This window comes from Diplotaxodon limnothrissa, linkage group LG22, assembly GCF_057381915.1.
Source record: "Diplotaxodon limnothrissa isolate DT_005_m linkage group LG22, D_limnothrissa_male_GT1.1, whole genome shotgun sequence".
NCBI lineage: Eukaryota > Metazoa > Chordata > Actinopteri > Cichliformes > Cichlidae > Diplotaxodon > Diplotaxodon limnothrissa.
The window spans coordinates 12,335,891-12,353,851 of record NC_140616.1 but is presented as its reverse complement, the minus strand read 5'-3'; the positions used below and the strand labels follow the sequence as shown (position 1 = coordinate 12,353,851).

Genomic DNA, 17,961 nt, shown 5'->3' with positions numbered 1-17,961 from the left:
ACTAACTAACTAAGGTGGAAAGGATATACTTGAGGCAAAAAATACAGAAAGGGAAAAAAAGCTATTAAGGAACCCAAGGAGGACAGAGTAGGTGAAGGATTGTTGGAGCACTCGTTAATATATCACAGGAACAGTGTGACGAGGTGGATGGAAATCCACTTTACACAGTCTGACCCAACATACTACCATCCCAGGTAGAAAATAGAAAAGAAAGTTTCAATTTTATTATGTGACAACATTGTGCAACTGAAGAGTTACAAGGTTACTTTAGCTTGTGTTAAACTCTAATGTTAAGTGGTTACTTTCTGCTTTTACTTAAAGGTTTCATTGAAAAACACAAGCTAGGCTACTTTTATGCTTACACTGGCTGTGGCACCTTGTGGCAAAAGATTCATACTTTCAGTTAAGCAGTCTGTAAATCAGTGACAGTAGCTCATTGATGAAAGATGGATTTTGTTTCCACTATGAAATCCTACTGTTGCAATCACCAGTAAAACCTTGTTCTTTCTGTATATTTCCTTGAAATACCGTGACGTAATTTTTTTTTGAGGCCATATCACCCACCCCTACTGTGGACAGTCGTTTTTAATATCCACAGCACTTTCCAGAGGTGTCTGACACCATTATTATATGTTTACTGTGTAAATAACAGAGTGCACTCTAAGAATGAGAGTGAGTCACCTATTGACTGTAAATAAATGAATGATAAGTAACTTAACAAATTGAAACTCTTTCCCTTCAACCCAAACTGGTCACTGCAGATGTCTGCGAGAGGTTTCTTCCTATTAAGAGAGTTTTTCCTTCCCACTGTCGCCAAGACCATGCTTATAGGGGTGTCATCCTAATCTCTGGGATTTTTATCTCGATTATTTTAGGGTCAAGTCTTTATAATCGAAAAAGGAGTGACAGTTGTTGTGATTTGGCACTATATAAAGAAAACTGAACTACATTTAATTGAATTGATATAAAATGGCAATGTTGTGTTTTATTATCCACAAAGCTCAATGTCCATGTGGATGACACCAAATTAATACGGATTAAATAAATGTCCATCAAAGTCTAAAGACTTTAAATGATTTATTGTGTCCAAATCTGTTCATGACTTCACACTTATATAGTTTCTAGACAATCAACTAAAGACTTATATAATTTCTAGTCTTAAGTGTTGAACAGATTTAGTAAAAAGTCTGAGAAAAAAGCAACATCAGGTCATACTGGAACTTCTGTAGACAACACTGCTATCGATGAAATGAATCAATAAATAATGGAACTGAAACTGTTTACTTTACTTACCAACACTAGAACTGAGGGTCATTCTGATCTCTTGGCATTTTAAAACATATGTAACTCTGTTAAATTAAAACTCTGCCATCTCACGACTTTCCCTAAAACGGGTTTATTGATCATATAATGAACTTTGGAGTGTGTGGGATAAAAAAGAAAAAAGAATTATGACAACTTAGACATCGGGTGTCATTCTGACCCAATAGAAATTCATGTAAAACAGCAATTGCAGAATGCCGGGTTGCCTAGCAACGCACTTGTTTGGACACATTGTGATGTGATGGCAGCTTTAACATGAGCCAGATATAGCTAGATGATATTGATAAATAAATATATAGGGAACTGTAGTTGGATAAATGATGAATAATTACCGCCGCGCTGAAAGGGTCATGCCTGGGATGTTGAGCCAGGTCAGAGCGGAGGAGTGTGTGATGGAGCGCGTGGAGAACTGTAGCTGAACCGAGCAGAAAGCCCAGCATGCGGGGAATTAATCAGAGCAAATAAAGAGTGAAATCCAGAGCAGAACAGCTGAATCAGACATGTTTCATGCCTGGGGAGCAGAGCAGAGTCTGGTGGGCGGAGGCAGATGAGGATGTTGTGTCGTACTTTTACAATAACTGATTTAGTGCACAGTGTATCTTTCTTTTTCTTTAGCCAACTGTGGGCAATGACCTGTTCAATCTGTGTCACAGAGAGCACTTTGTTTTTTATTTTTTATACCTTCTTTATTTTAGCTAAACTAATACAGCCCATTATCCAAAACTCATTTTTAACTCTGTTTTTCTTCTACAATAATTAAATGATTTAGATCTATTATTGTGTTGCTCGGTATAATCTTTATTTATTAGTGAATTCCAGTACACACTTTAACTTTATATTCTGTAATGAAAAGATATAAATGTTTTGTTAAACTAGAACTAAAAACTAAAACCCCAATTTTTCAAAGTATAAAAAGCTTTTTTTTTGTTTTGTTTTAATTCACAAATTAACTTCTTGAAGAACTTACTTCTTTGCACACAACTGCTGTTGTTGCAGGATTGAGTCAAAAAGCCACCAGCCCACAGGAATCCATGGCAGTTCTAGTGCTAAATAAACACATCGCTCTTATTTCATGTCATGGTTTTTGTCACGTCGCGAATGTAAATCCAAGATTCCTCGTCTCTTATCTGTTTCTTGACCTCTTACAACTACTGAATGAAACACTGATTCAGATCAGATCTGACTCGCTGATAAATGCAGTTATTTCCACTGACTACTCATCTCTCTGTGTGGACGTGAGCAGGTAGTGTTCAGGAGGTCATCTATTTAGTGTTGCTAAAAATAAAATGCTCAGGCTTGAACCAAAACAATGAAGTAATACAAATCAAATAAGCAGAAAAATGTCCTCGAAAGTCTTTGCTCTTTAAAGAAAAACACTGCAGCTCGAATTTATGAGCCATCTATAAGCCGCTATTCATCCCGCCGCTGCTAGTATCTACACCGCACTTCACAGGAATCCAAAGTAAAACACACACACACCCTCTCACTGTTTGTTCTCTGCCGTATACGGGCAGCCTGAGGCCAGCGCGAGGACATACCTCTGAGTTTATACAGCTCTCCATTGACGGCGTTTACGATGAACATGTGCGGAGCCTCGTCGCTCGTTGTCACCGAGGCGCCGATCAGAGGCAGCGAGCCACGGGGCTTCTGGCTCTTCCCCTGCTCATTGACAAAGTACTGCAGCTGTCCCAGCTCTGGATCCAACACAAAATACCTGCACAGGAGGAAAAGGCAGAGAGAGAGAATGAAGTTAAGAAAGTAATGAACCAGGGAAAAGACCGGGGAACGGGAAATGGAAGAAGCACCATGACCGTTATCATCATCATTTTGTTTTATGCTCTCATTATCTTGTTTACTGGTAAAAACTTTTTTTATATATTCCTGCTGCACAAACTTTGTGCAGGATGTGGAAGAGAATAGGAAAACAAGGCGGGGGACATGAATGTATGTGAAATGGAGCAAAAAGAGAGCTGCCGTAATAACACTCAACACCCTTAACATATCTCACCTCCCATGTAATGATGCCTGCAGGATATTATTCACCACATCTCTCTTCAGGCAGCACTCGTGAACAAAAAATTTTAAAAAATAAAAAGAACAGCCCTTCATTTACATTAACGCCTGCTTTCAGCACCATCAAGCCGGCAAGCTTGATTCCAAATTACTCATGGTAGCAATTAGCGCGGTCATCTTGTGCAGAACCCACAGCCCGAGGCGTGGAAATTAAACCCCACATTTTCTCCTTTGTGATTAATGAATCGCATTCAATCACTGGGTAATTGAATCCCTCATCGCTGGCTGGAAGATGCAAAGCCAGTCAGGCAAACAGAGGCAGAGACATTTCATTTCCTGTGGCCGGAAAGGATCGCGTATGACATTCAAGAAGCTGGTCCGTCGGCTCTGCTTAACACTTTGTTCTGGTTCTGCAGTTCAGCACAGACCACAATGGCACTGGGTGGCTATGGCTGACCTTTTCATGTTTTTGCACAGAGGCCTGAGGCAATAGCGGTTGTCTTTGTCTTGTGTTCATGTTCAGAGGCGCCCTGTATCATCCTCCTTTCCCTGAGATTCAACCTGTATATTAAAAAAAACTAAACATAAAACTCTCCATGCACCATTACTGGAGCTGCAGTATTGATCAGCAAACCTAAGTGGACCTATTATGCTCATTTCCAGCTCCATATTTGTATTAATGGACTCAACTAGAGTAGATCTGCATGATCTGCAGTTCAAAATAATCTGATTTCATCCTACATTGGGCTGTGGCACATCGCCATCAAGTTTATCTCAGTTTTAGCTCCCGTTCCCAGTCCACTCTCCTTTCAAGCAATCTTTCATCAGACTGGCTGCCCTTGCAAACAGAAAGTTTGAACATCAGCTGGATTTTAATGATCAGGGATAAAAGCTACTTTCGGCTGCTCTGTTTTTGTGCTTTTAGAACAGAGTGCCTTTATTTGTCACTGTACGGCGTACAACAACATTTCTAGTGAGGCCAAAAGAAGTGACAGTCAGCATGTGGGAGGAAACCGGTAAAACCCAGATGAATGCATCGGAGGAAGAACTGGAGGAAAGTGCCGCCCATGTGCAAATCAAACATATGGACTTATTCTGGATTTTTAAACAAAGATTGAGCAAAGAAGAGAGCTGATTACCAAGTTACTGCCCATTTCAGAGTGAGCAAAGAAAATAACAGAATCCATCACAAACTTTATGGGCTGCTGGTACTGGTTAGGTACTGGAGTGCAGGTATGACACAACGTTTTTTAAATGACACCGCTGTACCCAAATCTACAAGAACTCTTATGTCACAGAAGACTGACTGCTGTCTCACATTCAAAACACTTGTAACAGTACAGCAGTCAACAGGTATTTGTATCCAAGTAACTTGGACTAGACTGCAATGCGAAGAGTTCAGTTTTTAAGGTGCATGCAACATTTTTAACGAAAAATATTTATCAGGCTGTCTGCGCCACGCTCCCCTTTTGCAGCAATAAAAACAAGTGACATGAGAAGAAGAGACTGAGAACTTACCAATGCATTGTGAGTTAAGCATCATGGAAATGTTGAATTATCATGGTGTCTCTGATGATATCCCCTCTTTGTGACATCATGCAGATCAGGACAAAAAAAAAACTTTTTTTTAAACGTGGAACTGTCTGAAGCCTGAGCTTTGGGTTCATATTGATTACTTGTACATACACTCACTGACGCTTTATTGGAAACTTTGGCCATTTTATATAAACATCTACCATTGTAACAGTTTTGACTTAACAGGTCTCAGCAGATAATTCATGACTTCGCAAAGGGGTGCAATTATTTTTCCACGTGGGGCTAGGAAGGTTTGGAAATTTTTTCTCTATATGAATCTTAAATAGAACTTTAAGGCGCCATCTATCCATTCCATGTCACATGTGTCTTTTGGGTGTCTCAGAAAAGCTGTTTACTTCATGTTTCAAACACTGGCACCGTTTCCTATTTTCTTCATAACAGGTTATATTCTTATTACCTGTTATGAATCTGTATCCCCCACAGTTTAATGGAAACGCATCAACTTCCTTTACCAATGTATCTGCATCATTATTTAATTAAAAAGGTGAAAATATGAGCCCCCATTGTTGCCCATCAGGTTAAGCTCGTGATCAGTTTTTTTTAAGCATTTGCAGAAACCCGGGTTCAAATCCACCCTGAGGCCATTAACTGCATGTCTTTCCCAGCTTTCACTACTCACCTAAATAAAGGATAAAAAGGTATAAAGAAAAGAACATAACCATCAGTTTCCTAGGACTATGCAGGCCTTTTAGATGATTAGGAAAAGCTGAGATGAGATGCTAGCTCTCATATCAGATCTATGATATATTAGCGCAGAACACCAAAGGATCATTTCTCTAATGACTAAAGAAAAAAAAAAAAAAAAAAAATGTTCATTACCACAATAAACCAACATCTGCTGAACAGACACTGCTTTCCATTTATCATTACACCCTATTGATGTGTGATCCTCAAACATATGCTGGCTCCTAGTTAAGCAGAAAGTCATTCAAACTGTGCGACACGCAAACAGAAATGCGTCGAATCAATCTTTGTCAACTGACTAAACATTACGTTTGAAACATGACTCACACATGAGTCCAGTGAACTCAAAACTGTGCCTGTTTAAACTAAATAAAGTTGGTCAAGTCATGAAGTAATCTATTGATTTTTTTTTTTTTGCTTGAGGGGTTATTTTTATTGACAAAAATGTTGATAGAAACAGTGAGGCCAGCAAGTGTTGCACAAATCAGATTTTCATTGTTGTTTTTCTGTCACATCTCTGCAGCTACACTGGGAAACTGGGTTTTCCATATATTTCCAGCCTCTTTCTTCCATTTGCATCATGGTCATTCTGATTGGTTCCCAGCTTTCAAGGAGGTGGGTCGTGACTAATACAAGCATGTCAGAGGGGGCAACAGAAGGAGGGGGGTGGGGGTGTATGAATGCATAAAAGCAGCAAATGAATGCAAAGAGCACCTTTTTGTTGAGACCCTGATGGACAGTGAATGGCAACCCTCCTTCCTGGATGCATTTTAGGCTTTTTTCATGCTGCCTGCATCTGTTCATTAATCTAAAAGAGCTCAAAACAAAGCAGTTTGAGTTTATGGCTGGAGGCACGGACACCAGGTCAAGCTCTAACTAACAAATGAAATGAGGGATGCTGAATAATGTAATGTTTTACAAGCTGCCTTAAAAAGATATTAAAATACTCGCACTTCAGGTGAGTCATGACAAAGTTTCCCTTGAAAGCAAAACAAGCATGTGTGTGAGACGTAACAAGCAAAGCACACTGACGCGAAGGCCGATTTAAAATCTTGAGATAAACTGGAGCAGCGTATTCAAAAACCACTGCTTTAACAGTGCATATATCATAATTTCCTAACTCATTAGCTGCTTGAGCTGCTAACTTCTCCATCCTTCACAGGATGCATTTTTCCCCATGAACCCTTTCAGCCCCAGCGAGCACACGGGGAACGCTGCCGTCTGAAAATTGATCCTTGCTCACAGTCTTGTCCCCTTCCATCAGGAGGGCTGGAGCTTTATGCCGACCGCAGCCATCCAGGGAACAATCTGCCTGCATCACTTTATATCCAGGGCTGTCTTCGTCGGCCTCACGCGCTGCATGTTGAGCTCACAGCAGTGTATCAAGTCTTATCCCCTGTGCAGTCAGCAGAATGGAGGCATTCACTGATGAGGGGGTCAACAGGGTCAAATGCGATATATCGTTCAGCCCTAACACAGAGATACAACATGGGCACTAAATGCATGGTGACCAAGCAGAACAGGAAGTTGAATATGCTCAGTAATATGTGCTAATGCATGATGAATGTGAATGCCTTTGTTACTCAGTTTAGATATTACAGTACCCTGGGGTGGGATTCTTTGTTGGCAAAGACATTCAATACCTTTAATGGACAAATCAATTCACTCAATGCAATCATGAAACAAATCACCATCTGCAGTCGATTTTGTTATCCGCCCTTAAAATATCAGAGAACGTGTCATCACGTAGGGTTTTATTGCTTCTAAATATACCACAGCTGTTTATTTTAAACCTTTATACATACTTGAATTAGAATTCATGTTCAAACTTTCTATCTCTAGAAACCTGTACGTGCACTCAGGAGCAGACATCTGTAACAACATAGAGCCCGCTATAAATCACCACCATAACAATATTTGCACTTTAAAAAGAGCTTAGTCAAGCACATTTGTCCACATCAACAGAAACACTATCATTTCCTAATGGATTTAACAATTGTGCTGCAGGAAATGGCTTGTCAGCAGGATTTACATCTCCTCGCTGCTCTTTTGGCAGTTAATTCTCAAATATGCTTGGAGGGACGTCAGAGTAGTGAATCACACTGATTATTGGCAGGAAAAGGGGGATCAATAAGAGAGTGATTGGCAACTATCAGGGAGATTACATGCTGCTGGCATTTTATTTTCCTGTAACATCATGAGAAGATCTTGACACTGCTGTGGCCAAATAAATTATACTCAATCATTTCATTAGGTACACCTTGCTAGTACTGGTTAGGAGCCACTTTTGCTTTCAGAGATGCTTTGATTCTTTGTGGTACAGATTCAACAAGTTACTGGCAACATTTCTTAGAGATTTTGGTTCACATTGAGATGGTAGCATCACACTGTTGCTGCAGATTTGTTGGCTACATAACCATGATGAAAATCTCCTGTTTCACCACATCCCAAACATCCTCTACTCAAAGCACCACCCATAGTTGTTCATACCAAGCAGGATGGTTTCATGCTGTCATCAGAATCATCTTTTTTCCCATGTTATTTATGCCAAATTCTGATCCTCGTCCAAATGTCTCAGGACAAATCATGACTCATCAGAACCAGACAACGTTTTTCCAATTTCCCATTGTCCATTTTGATGAGGTCATTGTGAATTGTAGTTTTCTGTTCTTAGTTTGCGGGCGTGGCACCCAGTGTGGTCTTCTGCTGCTGTAGTCCATCTGCTTCAAGGTCCAAACCTTGCTTGAAGCAATCTATCCAAACCTCTCTAAAAATCACTAGATATATATATTTTTTTATTATTTCGGGATGATTGTGCAGGAAAATCCAATCCCAACAGATCAGTAGCTTCTGAAAAACTCGCACTAGCCCAGCTGGCAGCAACATCCATGCCACATTCAGTGACTCAAATCTCCTTTCCTCTCCTTTCTGATACTCAGTGTGACGTTGAGCAGGTCATCCTAACCATACCTAGATCCACAAATGCATGGACTTGATTTGCTGATAAATCATGTTTTAACATGCAACTAAATAGATGTATGTAATAAAGTAGCTGGTGAGTGTAAGCTCATCATTCACAATCTCTTAACTCTTGTTTGCTTCCACAAACGTATCATCATAATAAAACTTTACCATCTGACGTTTTTAAACATCTAAACATTTCAGGCTGTACTTTTTGACCAGCTGCCATATCAGGGACATGGAATAGTTTCACAAGTGGGGGCAATGAAACTATTAAAAGGCTTTGTTAAAACCAGATGTTATTTTAAGCATTCCTAAAAGTATACAAGAAAACTACACACAAGAAAACCAAACAAGATATGAAGGAAAGGGGAAATGCAAAATGCTAACTCATTTCCCTTTCCCCTGCACTCTAATATCAAAGCTGGCCTTACAAAAAACAGAAAATTAGAACAGAAACCCAAGAAACAGCAAAAAGACAGGAGATACAGCCATTAAACAGACAGAAATATATCAACATGAAGCCAAGCTAATGCCTGCAGTTTTCTTCCCCTTTTCAGACACAGAAACACCCACCAGAGCTGCACCACCCCGACTCACAGCTTTGATCAAAGAAGCACAGCAGAGCTCCTTTTCCACTGAGTGCAAGTGCAAAGAAATTATTTGTTCATCACAGTACATCCCCCACCCTGCAGAGCACTTACGAAGACATGGATATAACATCTACACAACGCTCACAGCTTCTTATACAGGAAGACGGTCTAAAATGGAAATTGAGAAAGAGCTATAAATGGTATGAATTGTGTGATTGGCACACACTTCATACATATGCCGATAACCAAATTACAAAGAATTAAGTTAGATATCTGCTCCATGGAATGATGAATGTTACAACTGATTTACAGCAGCAGAAGGTGACGTTGTTTTTCCATTTTTTTTAAAGTGTGTCGTCAACATTCGTCCCCCTGGAAACTAGCCGTGCGCTACAATCCACAATCAAAAGCTCACATTTCTACTTTTAAAATGACAAAAAGCATGTCCACTAGCGTGAAATGATCACACAGTAACCACTTGCAGGTAATGCATGACTTCAAAATGCAGACAGAAAAAGCTGCGAGAGGTAAACCAGGCCTCACAGATGGTACTTATGTGTCTGTAATAAATAAGCTGAGTATTTTCCTATCATTGCAGACATGCTAAATATGTTCCGAGTGTCTTTAAGTGGGAACACTTCACTGTGGCAAACTGACTGTTTAGTCTGAGAGGCCGGAGAATGCATAATGTCAACCTATTAATTCTCAAATGGACTCTCGTGGCTTCTAGGGCAGCATTAAGAAGGAGATGAGTTCTCGTATGTGTGTGTTTGTCTGCACATTCAAAGGCTTCCTGACCAATCAGACTTCTGCACCTTTAAGTTTTAGTCATAGTCTCATTTCTACACAGAGCTGTTTGAGAATTAAGACTTGATTTAAGGATTTTTATAATGATTGTGTTCTTTTTTTCCTCCCATCCACTATATTCTTTACCAACTATCCACTCCTTTTCAGCGTGATAAGGATATAAAAGGCTTTAAAATAGTTACTGATTTACAAGCCATAGTCAAGGTCAAATTTGTTTATACAGCACATTTAAAACAGCAAAATATAGGCCAATTCAACTTAACACTAAAATCCAGGAAAACAGAACACAATACACAACATTAAAAGACAAAAATTTATTAAAATAAAATAGGATTTAAAATCTGAGCCAAGCAGATGTGCAGAGTTAGATCATTCCATATATTTAGTGCAAACATTTATATTTTGATCACCTCTCTGTTTTAATCTCATTTGAGGAATGTGTTAGAGCAACTGGTTACATGACCTCAGAGTTGTTACAGGTGTGTGAATGTGAAGCAGCTCAGACAGATAGGAAGTCAATCTGCAAATGATTGACAAATCATCAGAAGCACAGAAAAAACATAAGCACACACAACTAGAATAAACTCTAAAAACCTGTTACCCTTTATTCTCTCTTCTAAATAAGTTTGACTGTGCTCTGTGTTTGTTACAAAACCTGTCTGACAACACTTCCTCTTATGCATGCGAACACAACATACACCGTGTATGATAATCAACTGTTGAATAACAAGCAGCTTGCAAACAACACTTCCTCTATTAATCTTTGTGACACTGTGCAAAGTTTGCATCTGGGACATACGAAGGATAGATGGCATATTAATGATCTCCTTCATATTCAGCCACACTTTTTGTCAGTGCATGTAAGGACTTTTGTTGATATTAAAATGATTGTGCTACTTGGTTTCCTTAAATATAAAAACATCCCAAAGTTATCTTAAATACACTTCAGAGAGGGAGACCATTCCAACTGTAACACAGTAATAATCAGGGTGTAGGCCTGTTGCCAGTCCACCTATTTTATAGCCTCATAAGTTTCCAACTAACTTTAGCATATTGGCCATCAACATATGAGAAGTTAACCCATAGATGATAATGAAACATTTTCTGGGCACTTTGTCAATATCGCAGTAGGTAATTAATTAGGAAGTTGGATCAGCTGTCGTCAGAGAAACTGGCCTTTTTTCCCTCCACTTTATTGTTTGACATTTAAACTCAGCATTCTTCCTCTGGCTGTATTGAAATTTCTTACCAGCATTGTATTGACGGGAAAGCAACACGCTATCTGAGGAACTATATCAAAGACCTTTGTATGCAAACACTGATAGCAACGTCAGCGTCAGACATTGTCAGAGCGAACAAATGTTGTCAATAAATAAAATGTTTCAGTCGAGAAGTATGGACTTGCTTTGTAAGACAAAAATGTACATTTATTATTTCAAAATAAGCACTAAAAAGTTACCGCCGAGCATAGAAGCCAATTCAAGCTGCCACTATGGGTTCAAAATGTAAAGAGTACCCAACCCTAACTCCCACAGCTGCAGTCAATTTAGAATCACCAGCTAACTTAAGATGCATATGTTTAGGTTGTGGGAGGAAACACACGCAGGCAGCTAGAGAAAACACTTTGAACCATGTGATTTTTCTTTCATTTTTTTGAGAAACATAACTGATCCTTTATAACTGAGGTCATCTGAGAGGAAACTAGAAATGCCTCGCCCTCTTTGGAGTGTAGAAGACGTGGCTTGTGATGTTTTTGTCTTTTCTTTTTCTTTCATGTGAGATTGTGTAACGATCGGTGGCGCTTGATAATTAAAAAAATTAAACAGAGGAGTAAGTACTGCTCTTGTGTGTTGACTTTTGCCTTTGCGTTTTTCACACGTATGACACAGATGCGTGTGCTTACGCTGGTGGGAGGAGCTTATGACAGAGACAAGACTTGCTGAAAGAAGGCTGTTTTTTCTTGGGGGTTTTTGGCTTTCCAGAATTCTGCAGTTTCAATGCTTATAATACTGAAACTCTTGTTAACAACCCCATCTGTTTATTGGTTTTGTATACACTGCCTTAGACCATTTATTCTTATTAACCACTTTTTTATGATACGCATTTCAATTAATCTCTACAGCACCTTCAGGCAAACTTTGAGCTCATTTGCTCTGTTGCACATTAAACTTCTTCCCTTCCAAAATCTTTCCTTTCATCAGTTCATCTGGGTATAAATGTGTCACTAGCTTTCCCATAATGGCACATTATTAAAGTCACACTGCCATTATTACAACAGTGTTATAATAAATGATTATTACTATATTACACTGACTGTGACTGTCATCAATGCTTAGGTTTAAAGGGTTTGAATCATTTACTATCCTTACAAGTATAGCACGCATTTCATATGTGCATATATAAACAAAACTGACTACTTAGCACATTTTCTTCACACAAACGCACACAGCACCTACTCAACATAACGGTACTTCACGCTGACACATGGCCGCCCACACAGTGGCAGAATTAGCTCCACTCAGGTCTCCTGCCCACCAAGACACGGCCTGCCAAACATGCACACGCACGCACGCACGCATGCACGCACGCACACACACACTTTGTGTTCCTCCACGTGATGAAACGTGACTGACAATGTAATTACTCAAACAATGTCTTCCACCGGGGCACGGCCTCTCCTCCTTCAAACGTTTCTATTTTTACGCTGCGGGCACTTACGGATATTAACTGTGAGCTGAACACAACCTGAGGAAGGATGGAGCATCTGATCGTCTTCCTTCACAGGTATAAAAGAAACGGGTCATTTTAAAATCTGGTCCGGCTGCAAAAAGCCTTTCATTTTTAACCTAGCTGATTTATATTTCTCTACAGGCCCCCTCCCATAGTAAACCTCTAATAATATATATATATATATATAATATAAATCTTTATCCCAGGTGACAGCAAATGCTTTCCTGAGCTCAGAGAAAGATAGAGAACTACAGCATAGGGTGTAAAAATCACTTACTGTGAAGAAATATGAACAAAGGCTCAAAACACAACAGTGAACCCACCATTCAGTCCTGATTCATTTCAAAACTAAATAATCTTGAAATTAAATAAATAAATAAAACGTTGCTGTAGCAGAATGACATTTTTACTAAAGATATTCTAAAGAAATAATCTTGCTGGAATAGATTATTTTAAAAATAATTAGATTGGCTGCAATGGTTTCTGCTTTAAAAGCTTTAAAACGAGGTAAAAAATAGAAATACCATAAACAATAACAAAAGTAATGCTTTCTGACCTTCATGTTGACATATTATCAACATTACAGTTTTTCAGGGGTGGGGTGGGGGAGTTTGTTGTTTTTGTTTTGTTTTGCTTTAATGAAAGGACTACAAGTACTTCCAGTTAATTGTTTCAGTGTTCCTGGGTTTGTGACATATTGGCCTTTCACAGCACAACACATTAAAATAAGCCATCAAGGGTGAAAACTCCGGTCAATGCAAGATTTACAGAATAATTATGAATGTCAACCCATGGATCACCCATGTTTTCCTCTTCATGGGTGATCCAATCAAACTTAAGAGTGCAAAAGGTTTAACATGGCAGATTTCAATTGTACTTTAAGCACTCTTTGGATAACTCTGCAATTTAAGCTAAATATTAATATTTAATATTAAATCATCTCAAAATGCAATTGCATATAATGCTGTAAAAGAAAAAAAGAAGAAGAAAAAGAATAAATGAATATTCCACTACAGCAGATTCCTTTGAAAAACTGCTATCTGTTGGTGCATCCTCCAGTGAGTCACCCCTCTTTTACCCATACCTGCAAATCTCTGCACAGAGCTCACAGCAATCATGTTCATTTACTTTATTTACTGATATCTGCAGTAAAAGTTCAGAGTTTAAGAGTCAAGAAACGTGCCTGTAAGACCAAGTGTGGCTTCTCTGCCAGCAGCGACACCATTAGCTGCAAAGCCAACAAACCTAAGTGCACATAATAATTTCTTGATACTAAGAGTTTGCAACTGCAGGATGTCACAGACGGCAGCTGCAAAGCTGAACCACAGTTCAAGGATTTTAAACAACAAGTTGCAGATCCCACCTTTGTGGGGAATTCTCATGGAGACGATGCATAAGTGCTCCATAGGACTGTTTCTATCATTTCTTTCTCCTGTAAAACTCCCCTTTTCATTGTCTCTGTTTTTTACACCGAAACAGGTGCCTGGTGACGCAATGAAATGTGGGAATGGATCAGATCCTGATCATCCCCTTCGCAGTGTTATCTCTACAGTCACAGAAGCACAAGTACTGAAAGTGAAAGTCGATTTGCTCCTGGTAGATTGCACCGTGTTCCACACCATCCATAAACGGACTCCCTACATCCAGAAGATTACATTTCCCTGAGAACATTAAGACAGTGTCTGCTGATTTGTTCTTACTTCAGCATGGTGTTTACAGTGCTTACATTTATTAGAGCACCACACAATGTAAGGTTCATGTCACAGCTGCCATAAATTAAAAGCACTGGTAATTACCAAAATATTTTTTTATGTTTCTGTAATGGTTAATCCACCAGCATGCACAAGCTCTTTAATCCAAATGACAGTTTTAATGCTAAAATATAGTTATTGTTGTTATCCATGAATTTTCTAATTTACTGTTTGACAAAAACAAAAGCATAAAAAAAAGGCATGCACAGCATTCTTTTTTGGATTAGACACTAAATTAAAGTTATTTACTTCCATTCATGAGCAGAAAAATTTGTCTTACTAGTTGAATGTTGCACTTGATTAATTTCTGGATTCTCAGTGACAACTTTCGTCTTTTATTAAGAGAGTGCACTAAAATTCCTAAATCCACATCCAGAACTCTAAAACTTTATTACTTCTAGCCCCAGCTCTGGAAACACATTCTTAATTTAAAGTTATCCTACAAGCAAACAGAGGATCAAACAGTCCTTCTTGGTAGTGATAATAAGATGACTCCAGGAATCACCTTAATTCACTTATATAGCTTTAACTGAATTTCAGGTAGAGATAATCATCACTGCTTTGATTAGTCACATCGTGGCAGTGTTCTGTACGTGAAAAAAACAAAAACAGAGCAAAGCAAAGTCTGATTGCTAAACTCTTTTCCTCCTTCAAGAGCCAAAAAATACAATTTAAAAATTATGAATTTGAATTCAAATGAAACTACTTTGTACATTTTGTCATCATTACTAATGTTAGGGCTATGAGCAGTAGCAATAAGCCTACTGACCCATGTTAGTATAGTTTCAAAGACAATCTAAATGGAAACTAAAAGCCATCTCAGCTCCAGGCTACGTTTTCAAGATGTTTTAGTCGCTGCTCCCCGTCTGTGCTGAAACACTCTTTCAGCTTGAGGTCTTGGCGCTTGCTCAAGTCAATGAAGTTAAAGGATTCTCTCCTGCGAAGCTACACCTTTACCCTATAGGCACTTTGAAATTGACACTGGACAGGCAGCATCACCCACAAAGGCCAAACCAATTTGGTAATGCCCTTTCGTCTGTACAAAGATCAGAAATCAGCACACCCGTGCACATGGCAGACCGTACTATTTGATTAAAACGCGCTTCACAGGCTACATGTGACAAATCCCACGAGAACATCACGCACATTTAAGGCTTCCTTTAATCAGTGCCACCTCGCTTTGATCGCTCTGAAATGAACGTTTGTCTCGCTGTCCCACAAGTGTTCCTGCGGGTACGTATCAAGATGCGGTGCATCGGTGCATCGTCTGTCAGTTTGATGGGAGAGCAGGGACGAGTCAGTCTTTCCTCCTCCTTCCTACACCGCCCCTCAACACAAACAAACCCCACACAACGTGAGCTTCCCTCTCCTCTGCAGCAGTGCCACTGTACACAATGGGATGCTCCAAGTCGCTTAGTTCTTCTTTACCCACACACAAAACTAATTGCACTGCCAAACGCAGAGATCCTGCATAATTCATGTTAGCTGTTCGGACCGCGGGGGGAAGAAAAACAAGAATGAAAAGAAAGTCCAACCCAGGGGAAGATGTTTCACATGTGACTCACATTGACTTAAAATTAAAAACACAGCTTCTCATAAAAACCTCTCTCTGTATTTGTCTGTGTCTGAGATGAGGAAATCGGACAGGGCGGCGTGATGGCATATAAATTCTGGATGAGGTACAGGCACTTTTTGAGAATTGCACTGCTGTGAAGATGTTATATACTTCATTACAAGAGTGCCTGCACTGATTCAGGAGCAGCGGAATTACAGATTGTCACAGTATATGGGAATAATATCAGTACAGATCAGCAACTGCAAAAACCTGTACAGACGGGCAGGCGTAAGTGTACAGTGTGTCCACAGTTTCAGGAAACACAAACACTTTGTGGCAGCAGGGTCTCATTCTTGCGCGTTAGCCACTTTTCATTGTCCTTTCTAATCTTTTTTAATGTCAGCAAGACTTCATTTTGTCCACCTTGACCTTTGTGTTATCCACATTTTATTAGCCAAACACCAGTTGGTTAAAACAAAGTAACAATGATTGTTAGTTAGTCGTTTGGCACTTTCCCGTTAATCAAACTGCATGATATCTGATTGGCTTCAGTTTCAGTCCTATTCAGTTGTAGTGAAGGCCACAGAGCTGCTAAAGGTGGAGACCTGCACAAGCTGGAGGAAAATACTAGAAACTATGGCTGAATTAATTCGATTTTTCTGGGGAAAATAAATAAGAGTGTGCTGATGGCGTTGTGCTACCTGGTATAGCGTGTCGTCTATTAATGTGAAGGTCGGTTGTTTGACCCCTGGCACCAACCTGCATGTCAAAGTATTGTTGGGTAAGATACCGAAGCCCAGTTTTCCCCTGACCCAATGTTAGGTTAAAGTGCTTAGTCATAGAAAAGCACTTGTATAAATGATTTAATAGGTGAATGACACTTTCAGTTGTCAAATTGAGAAGAAAAACACCATCTAAGCACCTTTTATTAGTTAGTTTAGTAGCCGTTTCTCTTATAACTGGATGTGTAGTGGCAAAAGTTTAAGAACCACTGCTGTAATCAGTCGTGTTGTTTGAAGCGCACTTATAACATGTAATAAAAATGAAGGCTAATGTTTACCGCCAACTTAACCATTCAGTACTCTGCCACAACATAAGGATGGCTCCCTATGTTATGTCATGCTGAGAAGAGGCCCTGATACAAACTCATGAAACACTGAAGACACTTCATCTCTCAGCTGGCTTGGGAATGCCTTGGGTTCCCCTCCAGAAGAGATGGAAGAGTATCTCTGCTCAGATTGCTGCCCCCACAACCCAGACCCACATAAGTAGCAGAAAACAGATGGATGGCTAACTTTTTTTTTTTTTTTAATAAACCAATATCTTTAATGAGATCGATAGTTAAGAATTTAAGAGGGCTATTTTAAAGGGGGAACAATTAATCCGGTAGCTCTAAAATGTATTGACAGATGATGAATCAGCACCAACTTTGACAAATGATTAATTACTTTGGCATTTTCCAATTCCATCATTGTTTTCAGTTGAGTAATCTCTAATCCTAATTTAATTTATACATTTTTTAAATTATTGCTCAAGTGTTCCAAAATAGTTTAAAACTTTTACTCTGAGTTCTGAGAATGCAAGTTAGGAAACCAGGCTTTCAAAACCCCCAAAGATATTAACTTTATTATAAGAACAGACCAAGAAAAGCAGCAAATCTGATGTTTCTGAAAATACTTTAGCAATTAATATAATAACATAATATACTGGAAATTACAAGAATTTTAGAGGATTATTATTATAAGTATTATTTAATGACAGTTTTTGTTTTCTAACATCTCTTTTGCCCATTATGTAAGTCAGCCCATGAAGACAGCGATCAAACAAACTAATTCATCAGCAGGCGTCCAGACTTGTGTGATTTTGAACCCCCTCCCCCTCGCAGTGACGTGGTGGTAAAAGTGCAACGTGGACGGGGCAAATAACAACACGAAGCCTCACCTGGGGC

At 39.2% G+C, this 17,961-nt stretch overlaps 1 protein-coding gene across 1 annotated transcript in view; it reads right to left on the bottom strand.

The window, feature by feature from the left end:
- Positions 1–17,961, bottom strand: part of osbpl10a (oxysterol binding protein-like 10a) — a 95,458-nt gene that overhangs the window by 76,908 nt on the left and 589 nt on the right. The window contains exon 2 of the mRNA XM_085346116.1: positions 2,862–3,037. Coding sequence (XP_085202242.1) covers positions 2,862–3,037 — 176 coding nt within the window. The remainder of the gene's footprint in view (positions 1–2,861; positions 3,038–17,961) is intronic.